Source organism: Blennius ocellaris (genome assembly GCF_963422515.1).
Source record: "Blennius ocellaris genome assembly, chromosome: 4".
Lineage (NCBI taxonomy): Eukaryota > Metazoa > Chordata > Actinopteri > Blenniiformes > Blenniidae > Blennius > Blennius ocellaris.
In genome coordinates this window covers 13,150,921-13,170,953 of record NC_137653.1, presented here as the reverse complement: position 1 = coordinate 13,170,953, position 20,033 = coordinate 13,150,921, and the positions used below count along the sequence as shown (strand labels likewise).

At 41.6% G+C, this 20,033-nt stretch overlaps 2 protein-coding genes across 2 annotated transcripts; one reads left to right on the top strand and one right to left on the bottom strand.

The window, feature by feature from the left end:
- Positions 1–426: 426 nt before the first annotated feature.
- Positions 427–2,383, bottom strand: gpx1b (glutathione peroxidase 1b). Its single transcript, XM_080494597.1, has 2 exons — positions 2,096–2,383; positions 427–1,066 (listed from the first exon to the last, which is right to left on the bottom strand). Exons 1-2 carry the CDS (start codon positions 2,306–2,308, stop codon positions 719–721), a joined length of 561 nt encoding a protein of 186 aa, XP_080350723.1. The 5' UTR covers positions 2,309–2,383; the 3' UTR covers positions 427–718.
- Positions 2,384–4,716: 2,333 nt separating this feature from the next.
- Positions 4,717–19,136, top strand: fancd2 (FA complementation group D2; the record flags this gene model as incomplete). Its single annotated transcript, XM_080494631.1, has 43 exons — positions 4,717–4,777; positions 4,898–5,032; positions 5,120–5,187; positions 5,919–6,025; positions 6,127–6,187; positions 6,269–6,321; positions 6,413–6,491; positions 6,683–6,807; positions 6,889–6,976; positions 7,047–7,151; positions 7,254–7,354; positions 7,455–7,566; positions 8,116–8,151; positions 8,512–8,658; positions 8,735–8,869; positions 8,945–9,076; positions 9,482–9,589; positions 9,698–9,807; positions 9,921–9,978; positions 10,688–10,807; positions 10,890–10,963; positions 11,053–11,200; positions 11,377–11,473; positions 11,575–11,690; positions 11,773–11,881; positions 11,966–12,064; positions 12,434–12,519; positions 12,607–12,762; positions 12,868–12,984; positions 13,252–13,380; positions 13,462–13,580; positions 13,683–13,793; positions 14,055–14,185; positions 14,271–14,370; positions 15,191–15,313; positions 15,471–15,564; positions 15,770–15,841; positions 15,971–16,009; positions 16,095–16,169; positions 16,668–16,742; positions 17,594–17,740; positions 17,818–17,907; positions 18,831–19,136. The coding sequence occupies 43 exons, from the start codon at positions 4,717–4,719 to the stop codon at positions 18,915–18,917; spliced, it is 4,335 nt and encodes a 1,444-aa protein (XP_080350757.1). The 3' UTR covers positions 18,918–19,136.
- Positions 19,137–20,033: the final 897 nt, after the last annotated feature.

Below are 20,033 nucleotides of genomic sequence, written 5' to 3'. Positions count from 1 at the left end.
GGTGAATGCAGGTTATTTTTTTGGACAGGTTCTGCATCGGGCAATTTTAACTCACCAACAACTACCAGAGTCCTTCATCTTTGTCACACTATAATGACTGTAAGCCACACAGGAACTCTTCCTCAGCGCTTGGCTTTGAATTTCAGTTCTGATCTTTAGATTGAATCTAACTATTACATTACACAAATTTTTTTTTAAATGGTTTCATAGAAAATTTCAGTTTCAACCTGAATTTATGATCATAGATTCTCAAAAATTAAGGTTGAATATAATTATGTTGGGGGGGGGGGTTCCTAGACCTCTAGAGGAGCCCCGGGCCACACTTTGATTTATTAAATGTCATCATGAAGTAACAGAGGTCTGTTGGAGAAGTCAAGAATGTTAAATGCTGGTTATAACCAAGAAGCAAGCAGAGAAAGATTTGATTGAAAAAAAACATTTATTGGTCCTCGTCGTTCATCACAGCACCTGTGCTTTACATGCACCCATTGAAGCCGAGAGCATCCTGCCTTTTACATTTCATCAGACCAACTCCTCACAGTTTGGTTTTAGAGCGAGTCTTCATACAGTAAAAGGAAAAAGAAAGAGCCACCAGGAACAGGAGAGCACAGGCAGTGTGGGAGAAGAGTTGGACATTTACCAGAGCCGTGGAGGTAAACAAGGTGAGCACACTGATGTTTTAATAGTGCCAGAAGAAGCCACGGGGAGGTCTGGGTTATTAGGCCTGGCTGAGGAGCTTCTTGATGTCTCCGTCGATTTCGCTGGTGAGGAACCGCCGGCTGTAGCGCTTGAACGGAACTCCGTCCCGTCCGATGAGGAACTTCTCGAAGTTCCAGGCCACGTCGTTCCTGCACACCGGGCTCCAGATGATCAGCTTGGTGTCGCTGATCAGGGACGAAGGGTCGTCGCTGGGGAATGGGAGTTTCTCCCTCAGGAGCACAAACAAGGGGTGGGCATCCTTCCCGTTCACATCCACCTTCTCAAGGAGCTGGAACTTTGGCTGGAAGCCGTTTCCAGGACGGATGTATTGCAGAGAAAGCAGGATTTCCTCATTCTTGCAGTTCTCCTGCAACGGTGATCAGAAAACATCCGATTATTTTAATGTGTCCTCATTTCAACCCGGAAAAGCATCCAGCAAAACTCGTTCTCTCCTACAAGGCCATTCAGATCAAGTTTGAGATTTTCAGATTCAAAGTCTGAATATGTTGGTTCTATTGTTGGGAACCCAACATTTCTTCTCTTGACCAGCAGTTCACCTCAAAGATGTTTACTTTATCATACTGAAGCCAGAAAAGCCTGAAGAGATGAACATGGATGTTAAATATTCTTCTGTTGGTGGAGTTATTGGTTCATGATGGATGTTGAGCACTCTTTTCTATTCTATACAGAAAATATGATGGAACATTATTGTGAGCAGCGATTGAGTAATATAAGTCGTCAAACATCTTCTCACACATAATTTCACTCATGAGTCATTTTTAAATGAATATTTAAACATTTTCATCTCCAATTACTTTTAGCCAATACATCAATTATTTTAACTTAATATCTATATGCTTCATTCTTTATACTTTGCTTTAAAAGAAGCTATTTTACACACGCAATTTCAATCCAAATAAATATCTGACAAAATTATGATAATAATTCTAATATAATAATTATTCAATTATAATTGAAGACAAAGCATCAGAAACAATCACTGTCCGTCCTGTTTCTCATTCTATGAGGAAATAGTAACTGTTTTGTTTATTATGATCACATGAAGTGGAAGAACCTGTTGGTGTAACTCTGGCCAAACTGTAAACTTCCTCTTTCCTGGAACTCTTTCACAGCTCAAAGGTTCAGATGAAAGCATGAGATTATTCCACCATTCAACTTTTAACCCGTAAATGTAACGAATCAAAGGGACCGATGTTCGTTTTAGTTACTAATTGACTGAAGAGGAGAAACTTTTACAAAGTCAGGAGGAAATGATCCTTTTCAAAACACTATTTCCCGAACAAATATGAATGAAGATCGATTTTTTTTTTTTTTTTTTTAAGGATAGCGGTATAATAAAATAGCCTCCCTCAGGGCAGTTACAGGTTCCACTCACCTGGTGGCCGAACTGGTTGCAGGGCACTCCCAGGACGACGAGCCCCTTGTCGCCGTAGCGCTCGTGGAGCTCGTTCATCTGGGTGTAATCCCTGGTGGTCGTCCCTCAGAGGGACGCAACATTCTCGATGAGGACAACTTTCCCTTTCAGAGACGAGAAATTAAATGTTTCTCCTGAGAGGAGTTTGGCCGTGAGGTCGTAGAATTTGGACATTTTGGACGGGAGTTTTTCTTTTCTTGAGACGGGGAACCCGAGTTCCTTCAGATGCCGCTTCAGTGCGCCTCTTCGGTCGCTTCTTCCTCTTTTATGTGACGAACAAAGATGTTGTACTTCTATCAAGATAGTTCACTCCCTCCTGTTCACGACACGGCCTTTGTGGGAAGTACCAAGATTATTAGACGCCCCGTGTGAAGTGCGAAAGAAACGACAACCATAAATGTAAATGCAACATTAAGTTGGGAAACGGTGCTGAAGATGAATGGAAATAGGGACTTCTGTGTGAGATGTGATGCTGCCCTTATTTCTTGGTGTGCATTTAACCAAGGAATGGATCTGAAAACTAAAATCCTTCAATTACAGGATTTATACTTTATGATCATAGTTTTGGGCATCCTGTGATTTTCAATTCTTGTCCAGCATTTCTCTTCACAGTTTACCTTTCAATCCATTTTTTCATTTTGTGTCTTTCCTTGAACAGTTATTCAAACAAACAAAACAAAACAAGCAAAACAAAACTGGTGGTTTAAGAGCTATTTGTCTGAAAGGTCACAAAGAGTTTGTTTTAATGGTGCATTATCTTGCAGTAAGTCTCTGGACTGTGGAGTCCCTCGAGGAAGCTGCCTCAGACCTTTGTTATTTTCAATTTTTACTAACGATATGCTGTATGTGCTCAGTAAGGCTACATTGATTATGTATGCTGGTGATTCCAGTCTTTATCATGCAGCCCCATACATGTTCAGAGCTTAATCAGGTTCTGTCTTGTGAGATCAGCAAATTGTTGAACTGGATCAAAACAAATAAACTTATTCTAAATATATCAAAAACATTGAGTATAATATTTGTTTCCAAGTATAGATAATCACATAATACAAAATTGAATATACAAGTAAATGGTCAAACTATACAGCAAGTAAAAACAATGAAGCTTCTGGGACTTTGGCTTGATTGCACATTGTCATGGTCTGATCACATAAACAAAGTTGTTGCCAAAATGGGTAGAGCTGTTGCCATAACATGTAAATGGGCACCGTTTTTTAATTCACAGGTACTTCGTCGTGTTGTTTGTACATTGGTTTTATGTCATTTAGATTACTGTTCAGTTGTATGGGCTGCTGCATCGAACTGTCTTCTAAGAAAATTACAAGAAGCTCAGAACAAGGTCGCAAGACTGGTTCTTGGTTGTTCTGCAAGAACTAGTGTCGCAGAAATGCATGAACATCTTGCTTGGCTGACTGTCAGGCATAAACTATCTGCTGATATATTAATATACTTTCACAGAATTATTAACACTCAGACTCCTAAATTTCTTTATGATTATATAATTTACTGCTTAAACATGCATTCACATTATACAAGAGGGGCGAATAGTCGACAGATCATTTTACCCTACCTAAGTCTAACAATATGAAGAGGACCGTATTCTATAGAGCAACTGTACTTTGGAACAATCTTCCAGTTGTGGTTTGTAATATTGAGAGAAAAACTGATTTTAAAAAGAGACTAACAATGTATTTTGTTTTCAACACCAGAGCAATATGTTGATTATTTGATTGAGCGAGGTTTTGTTATATGATGCAAGGGTATGTGGCTTTTCTGTATTTTATTGTTTTTATATTAATAAGTGCTTTTAGTGTTGTTTTTTGTTTTTGTTGCCCAGTATGACTGTCATGCTGCTGCTGTCAGAGATTACCAACAAAATTCCATTGTATTTCATGTACATTGAAAATAAAGGCAAATAAAAAAATTAAAAAAAATTAACTGCTCTAAACTTTTTTGAAACGTCTTTTCTTCGTGGTATTTTACCAACAGTGCTTTCAGATGCAACTAACAACAATCTAAGAAATGTAACTGTAGTTTTGCTTCACCTTCCTTTTTCAAAATAATTACCGTCTGTATTTTCCAGTTATTCGGCGGTGGCGCTGCAGTTGGTTTTATTTCATCCTTTCGACGAAGAAGAAGACACGGGGGCGGATACAGCTTGACTGTATATTCTGACGCAGCTCCATTGGTGTGGTTTGTTTTAAAACACAGCGTGTCCCGTTAAGGGTTCCTCTTTATTTTTAGATCACTGAGATCTCAACACCGCCTCACAAATTCCTAAACATGTCAAAAAACAAGCGCCTCCACGATGACGCGGCACTGAACTAGTGGCGCGGAGGTTTGTTTTGTAATTTTAGTTTGTCACGGTGTCCGTGGAGCGCCTTTTATCACTTTGAATAACTCCGTCAGTCTACATTAACTCCTCACTACGGTATGTCACACACTTAACTCCTTGTTTGTGTCGTGCGTATTGGTTAAAGATAAACAAGGAAGTTGTTTTTTGTGTAGTTTGGGTCGCTTGTTTTCCTCTGTCGATGCTAACCTGCTTCACTGTTTGATTAAACTTTTCTATTTTCCACCAGATGATGCGTAAAAAGCGACGATCCTCTGTGGATAAAACCGGAGGAACTGACACGACCACGAGTAAGTTCCACGTCACAAACAGCCACCGTAATGATAATAATGTAACCCACCTATATGTGAGGGTTTTTCTTTTCTTTTCTTTTCTTTTTTTTTTTTTAAATCACTTTATTTTATTTTCAGAGGCGAAGAAGAGTCGCAGCACTGGTCGCCAGGCTAAACAAACCGTCCAGGAAGAGACGAGTGAAGGTGTGTTTGGTGACTTCCTGAGGAAAGCAGGCGTCACCCTGAAGACCTGCGGAGCCCCCAACGAGATCGGTACAAACCCCCAGTCAGAATGTGACTGCCTGGTCCAAACAGGACGCCGCAGCTTCACCTCCACTGTTCGTGTGTTTCCTCCTCCAGCTGTTGACCAGGTGGTTTTCCAGAGGCGGATCCAGCAGCAGCTGCAGAAGAGTCCCCGGTACCCCGGTGTGAGTAGAGACCAGAGCTCAGGTCACTGGGTTAGATTTAACCCTTCATATCAATCAGGTGTGATCCAACAGGAAGAGGGTCGCATGCCAGACACAGGTACTCCAGGACCATTCTCCAACTGCTTCTCCATCCATCCGTCTACTATACTATCTGCAAGACATTAAGAGCCAATCCCAGCTCACTGTGGTCAAGGGCACGATACACTTGGAAAGGTCACACGCTCTCACATTCACACCGAGGGCCAATTTATGACCAACAATTAACCTCGCATGCATGTTTTTGGGCCGAAACCAAAGAGCCGATACACACATGGGGAGAACATGCAAACTCCTCACAGGTATTTGAACCCACAACCTACTCTGTCACCACTGCACCACGTCAGAACATTTTAAACTTTTAATGCACTTTTTTTTGACAACTCCAAAGATTTTCTCTCGTTTCTGTGCAAAGAGAGATGGATATGTAAGGAAAAACTAGTTTAAGGGAATAAAAAAAAAAAAAACAAACAACCAAAGCAACAACCCCAAAGTTTTTTTTAAGAAAGATAAGAGCAATTAAAATTATTTACCACTGTGTTGTGTGATCCTGTGGGTCAGATTGGAGACTCTGCACTCTTTGTTTGACACCCCAGTTTTAGACATACCGGTGCATCACAAATAAATGAGAAAATCAGATTGTATCCCCCTTGTTTAATTATTATGATTATTGTTATTATTTTTTGGGGGAGCAGATCATACAGGAATTCCTCACTGGTCTGGAGTCTTATATAGAAGATACCGACAGGTTCAGGAACTGCCTCCTTCCATGTGTTCCACAACTCTCTGATGGAGACTCCAGGTAAACCTCACACAATACGACCTGCTGCCACTGTTGATGATGATGATGATGATGATGATGATGATGAAACAGTTCTAACACAGTGGCGTTCTGTGCTGCAGCTCTGCCAGCTCCTTCCAGGAGAGCGTGCTGCGTGCGATGCTGGGGATCGAGATGTTGCAGGTAAAAGACCAAATCATAAACCTCCAGGTTTTAGCTGTAATGTGTGTGTGTGTGTTTGTAGCGTAACACTCTGTTTTCCAGACTTTGATCATCAACACTATGCTGGAGAAGCTTCCCGAGTTCATGTTTGATAGGTCAGCAGTTTCCACTTTGACATCATTTATTGTACCACGATTGCATCTTCAGAAGCTTTTCCTGAACGTGTTCCTACTTTGTAACTCTCAGTGCCGCTGACGGAGGTCTCGGTGTCCCGCGCCTGATAATCAACCAGCTGAAATGGCTGGACAGAGTCGTGGACACGAAGGTAAGCGGCTTTTGTTGCCCGTTTGTGTATCAGTCATTAGGCAGCATTACGACAACATGGTGAATACAAAAAACAACTACAACAAAAAAAAGATCTATTTCCCAAGCAGTCATGTGATTTTTTTTTTTTTTTTAAACTTCAGATTCAATTCCACTGAACTGTGTTTCTTTCTTTTTGCCTCTGTCTCTCAGGAGTTGGCCTCGAAGCTGATGGAGCTGGTGTCGGTGGCTCCAGTAGAAGTTCAGCGCGACATTATCACCAGCCTGCCCGAAATACTGGAGGACTCCCAACACAACGACACGGCACGGGAGCTCCAGTACGTCCACTCAGTGTCTCTCAGCTCGTTGACGCTCGCATGCAGATTTTAAAGCCGTCGCTCTCGTCTCTCTCTCTGAAGCTCTCTGCTGCAGGAAAACACTCAGCTCACCGTCCCCATCCTGGACGCCCTCTCCAGCCTCAATCTCAGTTCCTCATTACTGACGGAGGTAACACGCATACACACACACACGCTCTCAAGCTGATTTTTTCTTTTTCCTCACATGTCTGCTCTCTCAGGTCCGCGGGGCTGTTATGGCCACACTGGCTGCTGTGCAACTTGAGGACCTTCCTGTTGTTGTGAACTTCATCCTTCACTCCGTCTCAGCTTCTGATGCTTACGAGGTCTTTCCAACAGCATTTAGCAAAATGTGCACTCACTTCTTTGTTTTTTTTTTTTTGTTTTTATTTGACACTAGCAAGTTTGACATTTCTCCTTCTGTGCAGGTGGTGTGTAACCTCCGCACCAAGCTGGAACTGGAGCAGTGTGTCCTTCCTCTTGTGCTGCAGGCCTCTCAGAGCCGCGTGAAGAGCAAAGCAGCAGCCGTGTAAGACGCCAGATCTCTCTCCTGGTACAGCCGGATGTCAGGATGTGTAATTTGGAAGCCTCCAGATTCACGCGTTCATGATTTCTTTGGTTGTGAGCAGGGCGGCCTCCTCGTCGACGGCTGGCGGCAGTCAGGACAGCGTCGTGTTGATACTGGACTGCATCAAGTCTGCGGTCCAATTCCAGAAAAGCATCTCTGAGGCTTGGATAAAGGTATGGAATTAACGTGACACCGTGGCCACACGGGTGCTCACTGCAATCACTCCTGGAACATGAAGAATGTGGGGGGGGCAAAGGGAAAGCCGCTGCAAACGTACATTGACATACATCCAGGGTAAACCCTGGAAAGGTCGTCACAGAAAACACAGGAAGAAGGAAAAATCACACACACTTCCACACCAACGGGCAGTTTAAAGACGAACTCACAGGAACAAGTAATCATACTAAACCTTCTCCAAAATATGTGTAATTATGCAGGAATGCCCAACGCTCACTTCAGTGTTAAAACTCCCTCTCATCCCGACACATCATCCAGTCAACTGACCGGGAACAGTAATACAGTAGTGTCAATCCTGCTGCCAGTAGGTGGCGCACTAACACCACCAAATGAACTCAGAGAGAACCCACACACCATGTAACTAATGTAACATTATAATAGAGAGAAAACCAATCCTGTCAAGTCAACCAGTTTTATTTAATTTTTTTTCAAAGTATTGAAATCTTACTATTTTCACCAAAACACTCTCTGTTTCCTATGATCAGGCGATCGAGTCTGTGGACGAAGTGGAGGACCATCGGGTGAGTTCAGGTTTCAGTGTCTCATCTCAGAAATTCTAATTACTATTTTTTTCCACAATCAAAATTTTTTTTAATTACAATTGTGATAATTACGTTTCACTGACTTACGTTTTGAAAAAAAAAACCAAAAAACGATCTTAATTAATTAACATACCCCTGTATTGTGGGCCAGAGTTCACAGGATACTGATGCAACTTGTAAAAAATTAAAATGGATGATATTAAAAACGATACATTTGTATCGACAGTTCTATGTGATGTAGAATCTTGTGTATAGAGACAGGACAACAGTTTTGTAATCAACGCGTTTGATATAGTGTCATTTTATCCTCGATATCCTTTTTTTCTTTTAAACACTCAGGTAATCGATCTGCTGGTGCTGCTCATCCTCCACTCCACCAACGCCAACCAGAGCCGCCGCGCTGTGGAGAGAGTGCTGAAGGCCAAAGTACGGACCGGTCTCATCCAAGACACTTTGCTCCAGAAAAGCTTCCGGGACTTTGCTCAGGTGGAGCCACATGCATTAAAGCGGTAGCATTTATTGTAAACGAAGAGCGTTGAGTACATGGTTTTTGTAATTGTAGGTCATGCGGGGGCAGTTTCCCTCCATACTGGCTTTAGCTCAGAGTCTGCTGCGCTCGCCCGACCCCTGCATGGTGCCGTTTGGTGCCCAAATGTACCGACACTCGTTCGCTGCATTTGATTCCTACTGCCATCAGGTGGGTCGAAGGTCAAACCTACACTTGGAGTTCTTGATGCAAAGACATCGGCGTGGTTTTAATTCTGTATTCCAGGAGGTGGTGGGCTCTCTGGTGACCCACGTGTGCAGCGGCGTTGGTGGGGAGGTGGACACGGCTTTGGAGCTGCTCTGTGGCCTGGTTTCTGAAAAACCTTCAGAAATGGCTCTTTATGCTGTTTTTGCCAAGGTGATGAATCCATTCTAAAATTGTAGCCTGCAGAGGTCCCCCAATAATCAACCAAAGCACATTTCTCTTCAGGTTTAGGGTCACATCAATTTAAATCATCTGATTTTAACAAAATGGTCCTGATTGATCAAGTTGGATTTGCTGCACGTCTCATTTTAATTGTTTTATGTATTAAATGAGGGCCATATTTGGAGCTTCTTTTGACTTTCATGTATATCTTCCTGCTGAATCTGCCTATAAGACATTAAAATTCAAGTGCACATATATTTTGTGTGCTATTTGGTTGAAGTATTTCCTTTCATTTAATAAATGACAACCTCTTTACTGTTGCTCTTAAATCTTGAAAGCTTAGACACCAGGTTACACAGAAATAAACCTTTTTGTCTGATCATATGTGCCAAACAGGGAATCTTGGACTACATGGACAACCTCAGTCCCCAGCAGATTCGCACACTCTTCCAATTTCTGAGCCGACTGGCTTTCGGGCATCATCAGCAGGGATCTCACATTCAGGTTTTCGTCCAGAGACACAACATCTGAGGCAACTCACAGTCCGTACCACTTTATTATCCACCTGCCAACAACACATCACTGTGTTTTTTTTTTTGTTTCCTCCCTCAGGATGATATGCACATAGTGATCCGCAAGCAGCTCTCCAGCACAGTGCCTAAGTACAAGCGCATTGGCATCATCGGTGCAGTGATGGTTGTTGGCAGCATGGGCGCTCTGGGGTGGGGGAATGTTTTTCTGTCATCATTTATATATATATATATATACACACACACACACGCACAAGTCCCTCCATCTTCATCACACTGACTCATGTTCTACTTTTATTTCTCAGGCCAAAATTAAAGGAATCACAGCAGAACCAGTCATTGAGCCAGGAGATGTTAAGACAGGTATGTACGTGGATATTAAATAGCACTTAGGCAGTGTCTTATGTTTATGGTTTAACAAGGAAAGGCCTCCAGCCTGCCCATGTTGGGTATTATTCATTGTTTTTTGGTTGGGTTTTTTTTGCCTGTGTATTTGAACAAAAGCTTCCTATACAAGCATGCTCTGTAAAAATATGAAGAATCACTCTGCAGCTAGATTTAGTGTGAAATCCCATGAAACTGAATCTCCAGGTAATATTTCTACATCCTCACAGAGAAGTTCAAATGAGTTATTGATTCCTCACTTTTACCAGCAGGCAGCCAGACACTCATTTGTCTTCATGTTGACACAAGCTTTTGAATTCCCACAGTTACTAACATGGAGTCATTTTCCATCTTTTTTCCCCGCAAAACATCGGTATGACTTCCAATAAGGTTGGGTTTACGGTGAAGATCTACTCAGGGCAGACAAAAAATACACTAAATGTGACTTTGTCTTTCAAAACTTTGATTCAGATGTTCATGTTTCACACAATCACATTGACACATCTCTCTTTTCAACCTTCCTGTAGATGATTTATAATAGAAGCGAGGACATTTAGATTCTCTTGAGAGTGACACATCTCGGCATTATACAGTTCAGTGTAATATAAGTTATGGTTAAGAAACTTGTAAATATTTGCTATGCATTTGTGGACTGTAGGTGAACTTGTGTATATTTGGCTGGCTGCAGGTGACTGGCTTGTTGGAGCTGGTGAAGTGGAGCAGCGAAAGCTCTCCTGAGGCTGCAGCTCTGTATTATGATGAGCTGGCCAACCTCATTCTGACCTCTGCTCTGGACCCTCAGGTGCAGGTATGTCTTGGTGAATTACAATACATTCTGCATGTGTTGTTTTAGATAAAACTGAGCCGTGTTATTTTCCTCCCACGGTCAGGAAATGATTGGAAAGAGTGTCTTAAATGACTTTGAAAGGGACTTTGTAGTAGACCTGGGCCCAGATGTAAAAGGGTGAGTTCCATTTAAAAAAATATATATATTTTCACTGTAGTTGGAGAATTATTCATTGATATTCAATCCATCTGGCCTGTTTGTTTCAGCTCTTATCCCTTTCCGCCTCGTGTGATGTACAATTTGGATGAGGAGGATACTCAGGGGGGCATTGCCATCAACTTGTTGCCTCTGCTGGTGGCAGACATCCAGAATAAAGGAGAGCACCAAAATCAAACGAAGAAAGCTCAAAAGTCAGTTGGAAGGAGATTAAAAAAAAAAAAAAAACTCATTCCAATTTTACTTAGATAATTTGTATTTAAAAGAAAAATGGAGAGAGAAATGAGAGCATTGATAATGTGTGACGTAATTAAAATGTATGTTTTATCGATGAGATTTTGGGCTAATTTCTTGTGTCCTTTGGGAGCAGACAGATCTCTCCTCTCTGCTTGTCTCCTTTTTTTCGTCTCCTGAGGCTCTGCGAGGAGAAACAATATCAAGGAGACCTGGAGGAGGTTGATGGGCTTCTTGGTGAGGGAGCCAAAAGTGACACATCCCTCTGAGCTACATAATTGACTCTTCAATGGCCTGCAGCATCATTATAGCTCTCTTTACATTTTGCTGTTTCACAGGGTGCCCTCTGATACTGACTGACATGGATGTGGTGGAGAAAGTAGAAAGCCTGTCGAAAGCTGAGAAAGAGTTCCTCTGTACGTTGCTCTTTCATACCATCAACTGGTTCAGAGAGGTAAGTGCACGTTAGGAAGAAACTGACAAGTTTTGATCATTCAAACAGGCGACGTATGCCTCCAGCTGTGTGTTTTTCACAGGTCGTGAATGCGTTCTGCAGCCAGAAAGGAGCTGAGATGAAGATGAAGGTGATGACTCGTCTGCAGAACATCACTTACCTGCAGACACTGTTGGAAAGGGCTCTAGCAGGTTTGTTCTTGATGCAGCACTAACGAAAAGTCTGAGGGTCTACCCAGCATGTCCAACTAAAAGTTCATTTTCTTTATGCTCCAGGCACACCTGGTTTTGTTCCACCTGTTTGCAACTTTGACGGAGAACCCACGGATGGGATTGTACTTGGCTCCACTGCTCATGTGAATAAGACCAAAAAAGGTAACGATACATATTTTTTAATCAGTTATAGTCTAATTGTGTGACCATGAGATTTTCCAAATTGGACCCAGGCCAGTTTGAGTGACTCCAAACAAATTCAGGCAGTTCATGGAAGTGAAGATGACAAAGAACAAGCTGAGCGCGTGTCTACTTTGAATCAGGAAGTGATAAAGGCCTTATGAGAGTCTTCAATGTAATTCAAGTATGTAACAGCAGTATTAAGGTTTCTTCAATAAACGATTGAGTAGCCATGAGACCAAATAACATAATCATAACGCAATTAACATCCAAGTGAAGTTTGAACATTGAAGCACCAAGCTCCAACTTTGGTCCGAGCTGTAACTTGCATATGTTATGTCGATGGCACAGGAAGGAAGAGGAAAGCCGCCAGTAAGAATTCCTCTGAAAGGAGCTCTCAGACTGAGGACGCGAATGAAACGGATGCAACTCAGCAGGTAAACACTGATCCCTCACACGCTTTGGGGTTAGAATGACATGACTGCCACGAAAGTGTGATGAGTGTGTTTCTGCTTGTGCTGAAGGAGCAGCCCGAAAAGGAGAAAGAAAAGGAGAACCGGCCCAGCGTCAGCCTGACGGCCTACAGACAGTTCTTTCGGGAGTTGGACATGGAGGTGCTCAGTGTCCTGCAGTGTGGTTTGCTTTCACGCTCGCTGCTCGACTCGGAGCTTCACACCAATGTAAGTAAAACAATTAAAAGTATCCCTCCCTCCCCTGAAACTGTGTATTTCATTCTACTTCCCAGATGTTGAATTTATTAAGACATCAGTGTCATCATTTCCCAGGTGCGAGAGGAGGTTTTGCTGGGTCCTGCTGAGCTCGTCTTCCTGCTGGAGGATATGCTTCGTAAGCTGGAGTTCAGCCTCACTGCTTCCCCAACCAAGAGAGCGCCTTTCCTCAAAGTAAGTCAAGAGGCGCAGCAGTTTAACGCAGCGCCTGAGGGGCAAAACTGCTCTCTCACAATCAGTGAATTATAGTTTCATAATAGTTCATATATTATAAGACTCATTACTTTCATACGTTTTTAGATGGAGGTGTGTAAGTTGAGGGTTGATGAAGTTACATTTCCCATAATAGGATGTGACAAAGGTCTTTGGCAAGTGACATTTATAACATGATGAGACGGCAACAACTGCAATGAAACCTATTGAACTGGTCTTTTAATGCAGGCAAGGACTGATAGGAGTGTTGGCTTCTCCCACCTGCAACAGAGGACCTCCAAAGATATAGCCAACTGTTGTGTTCAGCTGATGCCTGCTCTTTGCACACACCTGGAGAATTGCCACAACCATTTTCAGGTACAAAACACTGCCCCCTCTAAACTTTTCAGGAAATGTCTCCTCTGTAATAGTTCAATGTGTGCATTTCTGTGTACTCAGGCTGTGCTGTCTGAGAACAACGGCATTGTGGACGGTCCAGCCACGGATGTGCAGCAGCACCAGTTAATGTCTTCATGCTACCAGCTGCTTCTGCAGATCCTGAACACGGCGTTCAGCTGGTGAGGCCGAGCATACCTGTTAACTTTGAAGCAAACTTGTTGCCATTTTTTATTGGTGGAGTGGAAGTTTGCGACTGATGTGATCCTTTGCACATGCGCCAGGTCTGGCTTTAGTCAGCCAGGACAACGGAGCTTACTGAAGAAGGCACTTGGAGTTCTGGCTGGACGCATCAAAGAAGGAGGAGCCGAGTTGGATCTGGAGCAACTGGCAAAGTGAGAATTTACAACTTCAGCACCAAATAACACTAACTATAATTTGATTAAACTACATTTTCTTTTAATTTGTTTTTGTACCAAAAGACCAGAATTCTCTGGAAGAAAGGAGTCATTGTCAACAGTAGCCAATGACCATTAGAAAAGGTCAAAGTGTAAAATGTTATCCAACCAAGCAGGAACATGTTGAGTCAGCAATAATTATTTTGCTTCTGTGTGATAAAAGATTGAACATTTCCCCCCTTTTTTTTTTTGGTTCAGGCACAGTTTTGAGTACCTGCTGAACTTCCGGAGCACAGTTCCAAATCTCAGCACAGCTCTGTGTCACTCTCAGCTTCTGTCTACTGTGTCTGAGAGAGGAGGAAACTCAGCTGCCTACAGAGAGCAGACCGGTCAGGCCAATACGTCTCCTCACTTTAAGTTATTTGTCCACAATCTAACAGACTTTGATTGTAATTTGCCTGTTTTTCTTCCTAGCTTCCCTTGCGCGTGGTTTCCTGAGCCAAAACTGGGTGACAGCCGGTGGGGAGAGAGAGCGAGGAAATACATTTAACAAAGCACTTCACACTCTGCTTAGGTGTGTCTGCACATCCAAAATAGCCCAATTGTACTCAACAAATGTAGAGAAAATGGCAAACAATCACAATGCTTGAGTTAGATCCTGAAATACAGATTATAAACACATTTGATCACTTATAAACACATAAAAATAAGTGAAAACTTCAATGCAGATGAAAATGCTGTCTTTTATAAATCCACTAAAAAGTGAACATCCATAAAATTCCATTTTCCAATTCACATTGTGGGATGCCCACTGTGGCCATAGAGGGGGCAGTCCATCATGGAGAACCAGATAGACATTCATACCTGCACTAATGTAACTATTGGCCTCGAGCTGCAACATCCAGAGAAAACTCAGGTAGAGAAATCATGCAAACTTCACGCAGTAGTGCTTCAAAGTCTTCAACAAACTGACATTTCAAGTCTATGAAGGGAGGGAGAAAACATGAAAGCTAATGGTTGAAGAGGACTAGTACTCACTTGCTTCTCTTAATTTGAGGCTCAATTTTACTTTCTGATATGAGATATTCACGAGACCTTGTCGACGCACACAGATCCAAGTTCACACAAAAATCCAATTAAACGCGCTGAAATTATTTTACACAAATGCGAACGTGTTTCTAAGCAGAAATCTAAGCGCGCATGCACAGATCAAAGTACAGACACAAACCATGATGCACACGATCCTTCATATGCGCATGCACAAATAATGTTTGCTACTATAATAGCCCCGCTAACGTTTCTGCCATCTGCATAACAGAGCACCAAAATAAACCTCATAGTTGCAGTATGACATATTTCTGACCCTATATAAATATAAACGGGCTTTTCTGCAGCGTCTACCTGGAGCATGTTGACGACGTTCTGAAGGCAGTGGAGGAAATCGCTGGAAAAGGAGTCCCTGAAATCCTCAATGCTTCAAAAGATGAGTGCTCTGCTTCCTGGCCCACTCTCAGCAGGTAGATCCTCACCTCCGCCGTCAAGTTGTGCTCATCTCACTGTGCAGTGCGGGATTCATATGAATAAGGAGGTGGACAGATCCATGTGCTGCTGTCGTTCTGCATGAAGCTTTGATGATGATTATTGTTGCTCACCTTTGAGTCTTCTTGTCCTCAGACAAACCTTCCTGGTATTTTACAAAGTGTTGATGGCAGAGCTGGAGAAGGCCATACGCAAGATTCCTGCTGGCAAAATAACTGACACCACTGAGGTCAGCCATGAGTTGTCACACTCGTCAGTTTTTATACTATATGTAGCATTTACAAATTCTATTTTCAAGAAAAACATCACTTTCTTGGCCACTTTTTGCTTTGCAATCAGTGAACGTGCCATGTTAGTTGGTGTTTTTAGTATTTAATATTCTTCCCTTCATGCTTCTAATGATTGAAATGGTGTAACCTGTGTTCCTGATCTAGATTCAGACTCAGAAGCTGCTTATATGGAATCTGGCTGTCAGAGATTTTCACATCCTGGTCAACCTTGTTAAGGTACCTGTTACTGTAGTCATAAAGCAATAAATGCAGCTGTCTTTCTGTGTTACTACATCTTTTAACACAGTAAACATAGCCGTGTGTCACGGTGAGGCTCATCTGCTTGTTAATTTGATCTTCTTGTAGGTGTTTGATTCACGACCAGTCCTTATTGCTTGTCTGAAGGTGAGGCACACTGACGATTCACTTCACATCCATTTCCATGTTATATCTTTTTATCAACGGATTATACTTTTGTGACCCTTATTAGTATGGCCGCCTTTTCCTGGAGTCTTTCCTGAAGCTGGGGATGCCACTGCTGGACTACAGTTTCAAAAGGCAAAAGGTAGATGTCATACATCCTCACAGAAATGGAAAATGTACTTTTTGAGAATATGCCCAACGTTGTCCTCCTTCCCAGATGCGTGTTAGAGACTGTTCATGCTCGCAGATGTTTGAGAACCAATTCACAAAAATAAATATGATCAAAGTTTTAAGTAATCTGACTCAAATTAATTTGATCTGCTCAGCATTTGATTCAAAATACGGTTAAAGAAAACCCAACTGCTAATAAGCTTGTTGTTGTTGGAATGTGATTTTAATCACTATATTATATCAATGGTTTTGGTTGTTTAGACATTTTTTACAAGCTAACCCTTAAAACAGATTACATGAAGGTACAGAAGTACTAAGAGAGATTTTTCGACTTCAAGTTCAAATTTCAGCTTCTGCTTTTCTGTACTGCATATGATTTAAATAAAGATCTACAATAAAGCTCAAACAAACATGCGTGTTGTGTTTAAGCATCCATAGTGATTTGTGTGCGATTCACTTTGTTTTTCAGGAGGATGTTCAGAGCTTACTGAAGACCTTCCAGCTCAGCACTCGGCAGCTCCATCACATGTGTGGACATTCAAAGGTAGCTGCTTGTCTTCATTGTCGGAACCCGGCCTTAGGCCCGCTCGTTCCTCCCGGTCCTTTTATCATAAGCTTGGTTGTTCAAAATAAAGTCCAAACTTCTGAAGTTTAACATTTTCATTAAGCAAAGATGGCCAAGTGCAATGTTCAGTGCTGGACCCTGGAGAAGTGTTGTACAAAGAGCATGACGTATCCTCTGAGTGCCAGGATTTCAGTTTCAAACAGGTTTTTCTCCAGGTTTTGGCCAAACCCAACGGGATGGACTTGGGAAATGACATCTTATTTTCCAGCCAGAAAAGACGTCCCATCAGTTCACGTGTGAAAATATTCTGTCAAGGATCAGTTGTTTGCTCCCCGAGTTACCTTGTGGCCTTGACTGTATTGGGCCGTTTCAGCAGTTTCATCAGGTTTAATAATGAATAGTTTTGTTCTATTGTCCAATAAGACCCAGACGGCCAGACATTACTTCAGCATCTTGATCAAAGGCATTCTATTCTACCATTTAGGCCCAAATGTCAATGTAAGATAATAGGGCGATGCCGATGGCGCAGATTTGTAGCCTCGCTTCCATCAGTCTACCCCAGGGCAGCTGTGGCTACATGCGTAGTTTACCACCATCGAGTATGGAGTGAATGAATAAAGCAATGTAAAGTGTCTTTGAGTGTCCAGAAAAGCGCTATATAAAACCTATGTATTATTATTATTTGTATAAGATTTTAGTCATTAACGTTAGAAGTGTAATATTCTTCATTATCATTCATCATTTTTGCACCCAGAGATGCAAAATGAGAGCAAACCATTCCTTGACACTGCTTGTGTTAATACCCTGGAGCTTTGTCATAATGTGCTCAGATTCAGCAGGATACCAGCCTGACCAACCACGTACCGGCCGTAAAGAAGAGCCTGGAGCTCTTTATATACAGAGTAAAGGCCATGCTGACGCTTAACAATTGTCAAGAAGCCTTTTGGATGGGTAACCTGAAGAATCGCAACCTGAAGGTAAAGCAATGTACAACTTAGATGCCTTTAAATCGAGGCGCATGGCATTGAAAGAGATTTACTTTTAAATCCTACAGGGTGAAGAGATTCTTTCTCAGAGATCACAAGGAAGTGACGCTGAAGACGAAGAGAGAACTTCAACCCCGCAAGAGGTGTCGGAGGACGAGGTGCTTCTTAAATACAACTTGAACCCTATTTAGTTTGACAGTATTTTTAAATTGTATTACTTCTATTTAGCACATATACGAATTCATGTTGACTTTCAAACTAAATTATATTCAAAAGAAAAAGTCTTTATCAAACTTGCTATAGGGACACCAAACACATTGTAGTGTGAATAATATCCCTTGATATAAACCACTCTACCTCAACCAACACTCATCTATGAGTAGATTGTACCCTAGCAGTCCATTACAGAAGACCACACACTGTCACACATACCCAGGGAGAACATGCAAACTCTACGTCGCAAGGCCTCAAAGTCTAACTGACTAATATTATCGCTTTGCCACTGCGCGTCCCTCTCTCTGCTGCCATATTGTCTTCTTTCATTGCAGAGTTGCATTAGAGACACCTGCCCTGAATGTTCTCATATTTTGAAAAGCAGGGTGCAGAGTTTTGTCAGTCCATCACATGGTTAAAAAAGACAAAGAGAAACACACCCACACAATTTCACTGTAATTTTGGAGTCACCGGTTCACTGAACAAACCTGTTTTCAATGTGGACGTGGAGGAGATGCTATACTTGCCAACTTGACACAGTTGGATTCTGAGAGCAGTAACTGAACTGGCTGTGTTGAAACGGTGCAAATCACTATACCTCAGCAGTGTTGGGCAAGACAACCCTAAACCCTAACCCTTTATGATCTTTAAACTCTGTTTGCCAGCAGAGAGGCAGTTGAAAGTGTGGAGGGCCGCAAGCTGATAAGATAACTGATGGAGGTCTCCTTCATGCTTTTGATTAGTGATGGAGACGTTAACGTTTGATGCCAGGCTCCAAGGCTGTTCCACTTAATGGCACTTTTAGGCCAACATATTCATAACTTTAAATATTCTTGTTGTTAAATGTCTCTAATGTTCTTTCCTGTAGACCCTGGACAGTGACACAGACGATGTGAAGAAGACTGACAGAAGTGGAGAGGCGGACGAAGACGAAGTTTCAAATGATTCAGAGTGATGCTTCTGAACTCACTAAGGATTGAACAGTTTTTTTTTAATGTTTGTGTCTTGGTTAGTAACAAAGTTCTTTTTCACTTTCTGCGGAGTTTCAGACACAGATTTACTTCATAATACATAATAATTCGCACAGTTATTTATTTTCTTGTGTCCTCTCATGGAGGCAATGGCGCACCCACAAAGCCCATTGAAAAGCTCACAAGATTTTATGCACAAGTGCAATTTATGTTTTAGGTTTGGACAAGCGAACAACACTTTTTTGAAGAAAAAAAGTGCAATGTAAAACGTGTTTGTAAACTAAATAAAAATTTGTAATGATTTTGACAGAGTATAAATATATTTTCTTGTTTTTTCACAAGATCATTTGAAGTGTCACAACATGAAAAACCTCATTGACATTGCACAATGCTTCGTTGCATAATACATCTCTCCTTTGAACTGAAGAGAATCTGACCTTTTCTTGACTGCACCTTTTTTTTTTTTTTTACAAATACAGTTTCAAAATGAGGGATCATAATCATATGATATAATAATGACAATAATCAATCAACTAAATAATAAAAAAATGCAAGAGCACTGCCATCTTTTTTTGAGTATTTACTCAAAAATGAACAAGTTAAACTGGTTTGAGACAGAAATACCACAGTACAATACACTGAAGCAACGCTGTGGTCTCTATTTTAATCCCATGAAGTGCAACAGTGCAGATTAGCATGAGTTTAACATGCGAGGAAACCAAATCCTTCATACTTTTAGGCCCAGTGAGCATATGGAGACATAACATAGTGATTCAGACTTTACTGAAAAGTGAAGCAACACATTGGGGAAAAAAAAGTATTTTATTTTTAGACTGAAAGGAAACTCGATAACCTGGAGAAAACCCTCATATTTGGACAACATACCAATTCCACATAGAACGTCCCCCAGCTACCTAAACTTGTACTGAGGAATTCTAACTATGAGTACTGTGCATCATGCTCTAGTATGGAATATTTTAAAACTGATAGCGCTTTTCCAACGTATATTTTGCATTGTATTCTCCATTATGTGACGGAGATGAGTCAAGAAGTCATAAAAATCTTTCCTATATATATTTAATAAATGAAATTGTAAATTG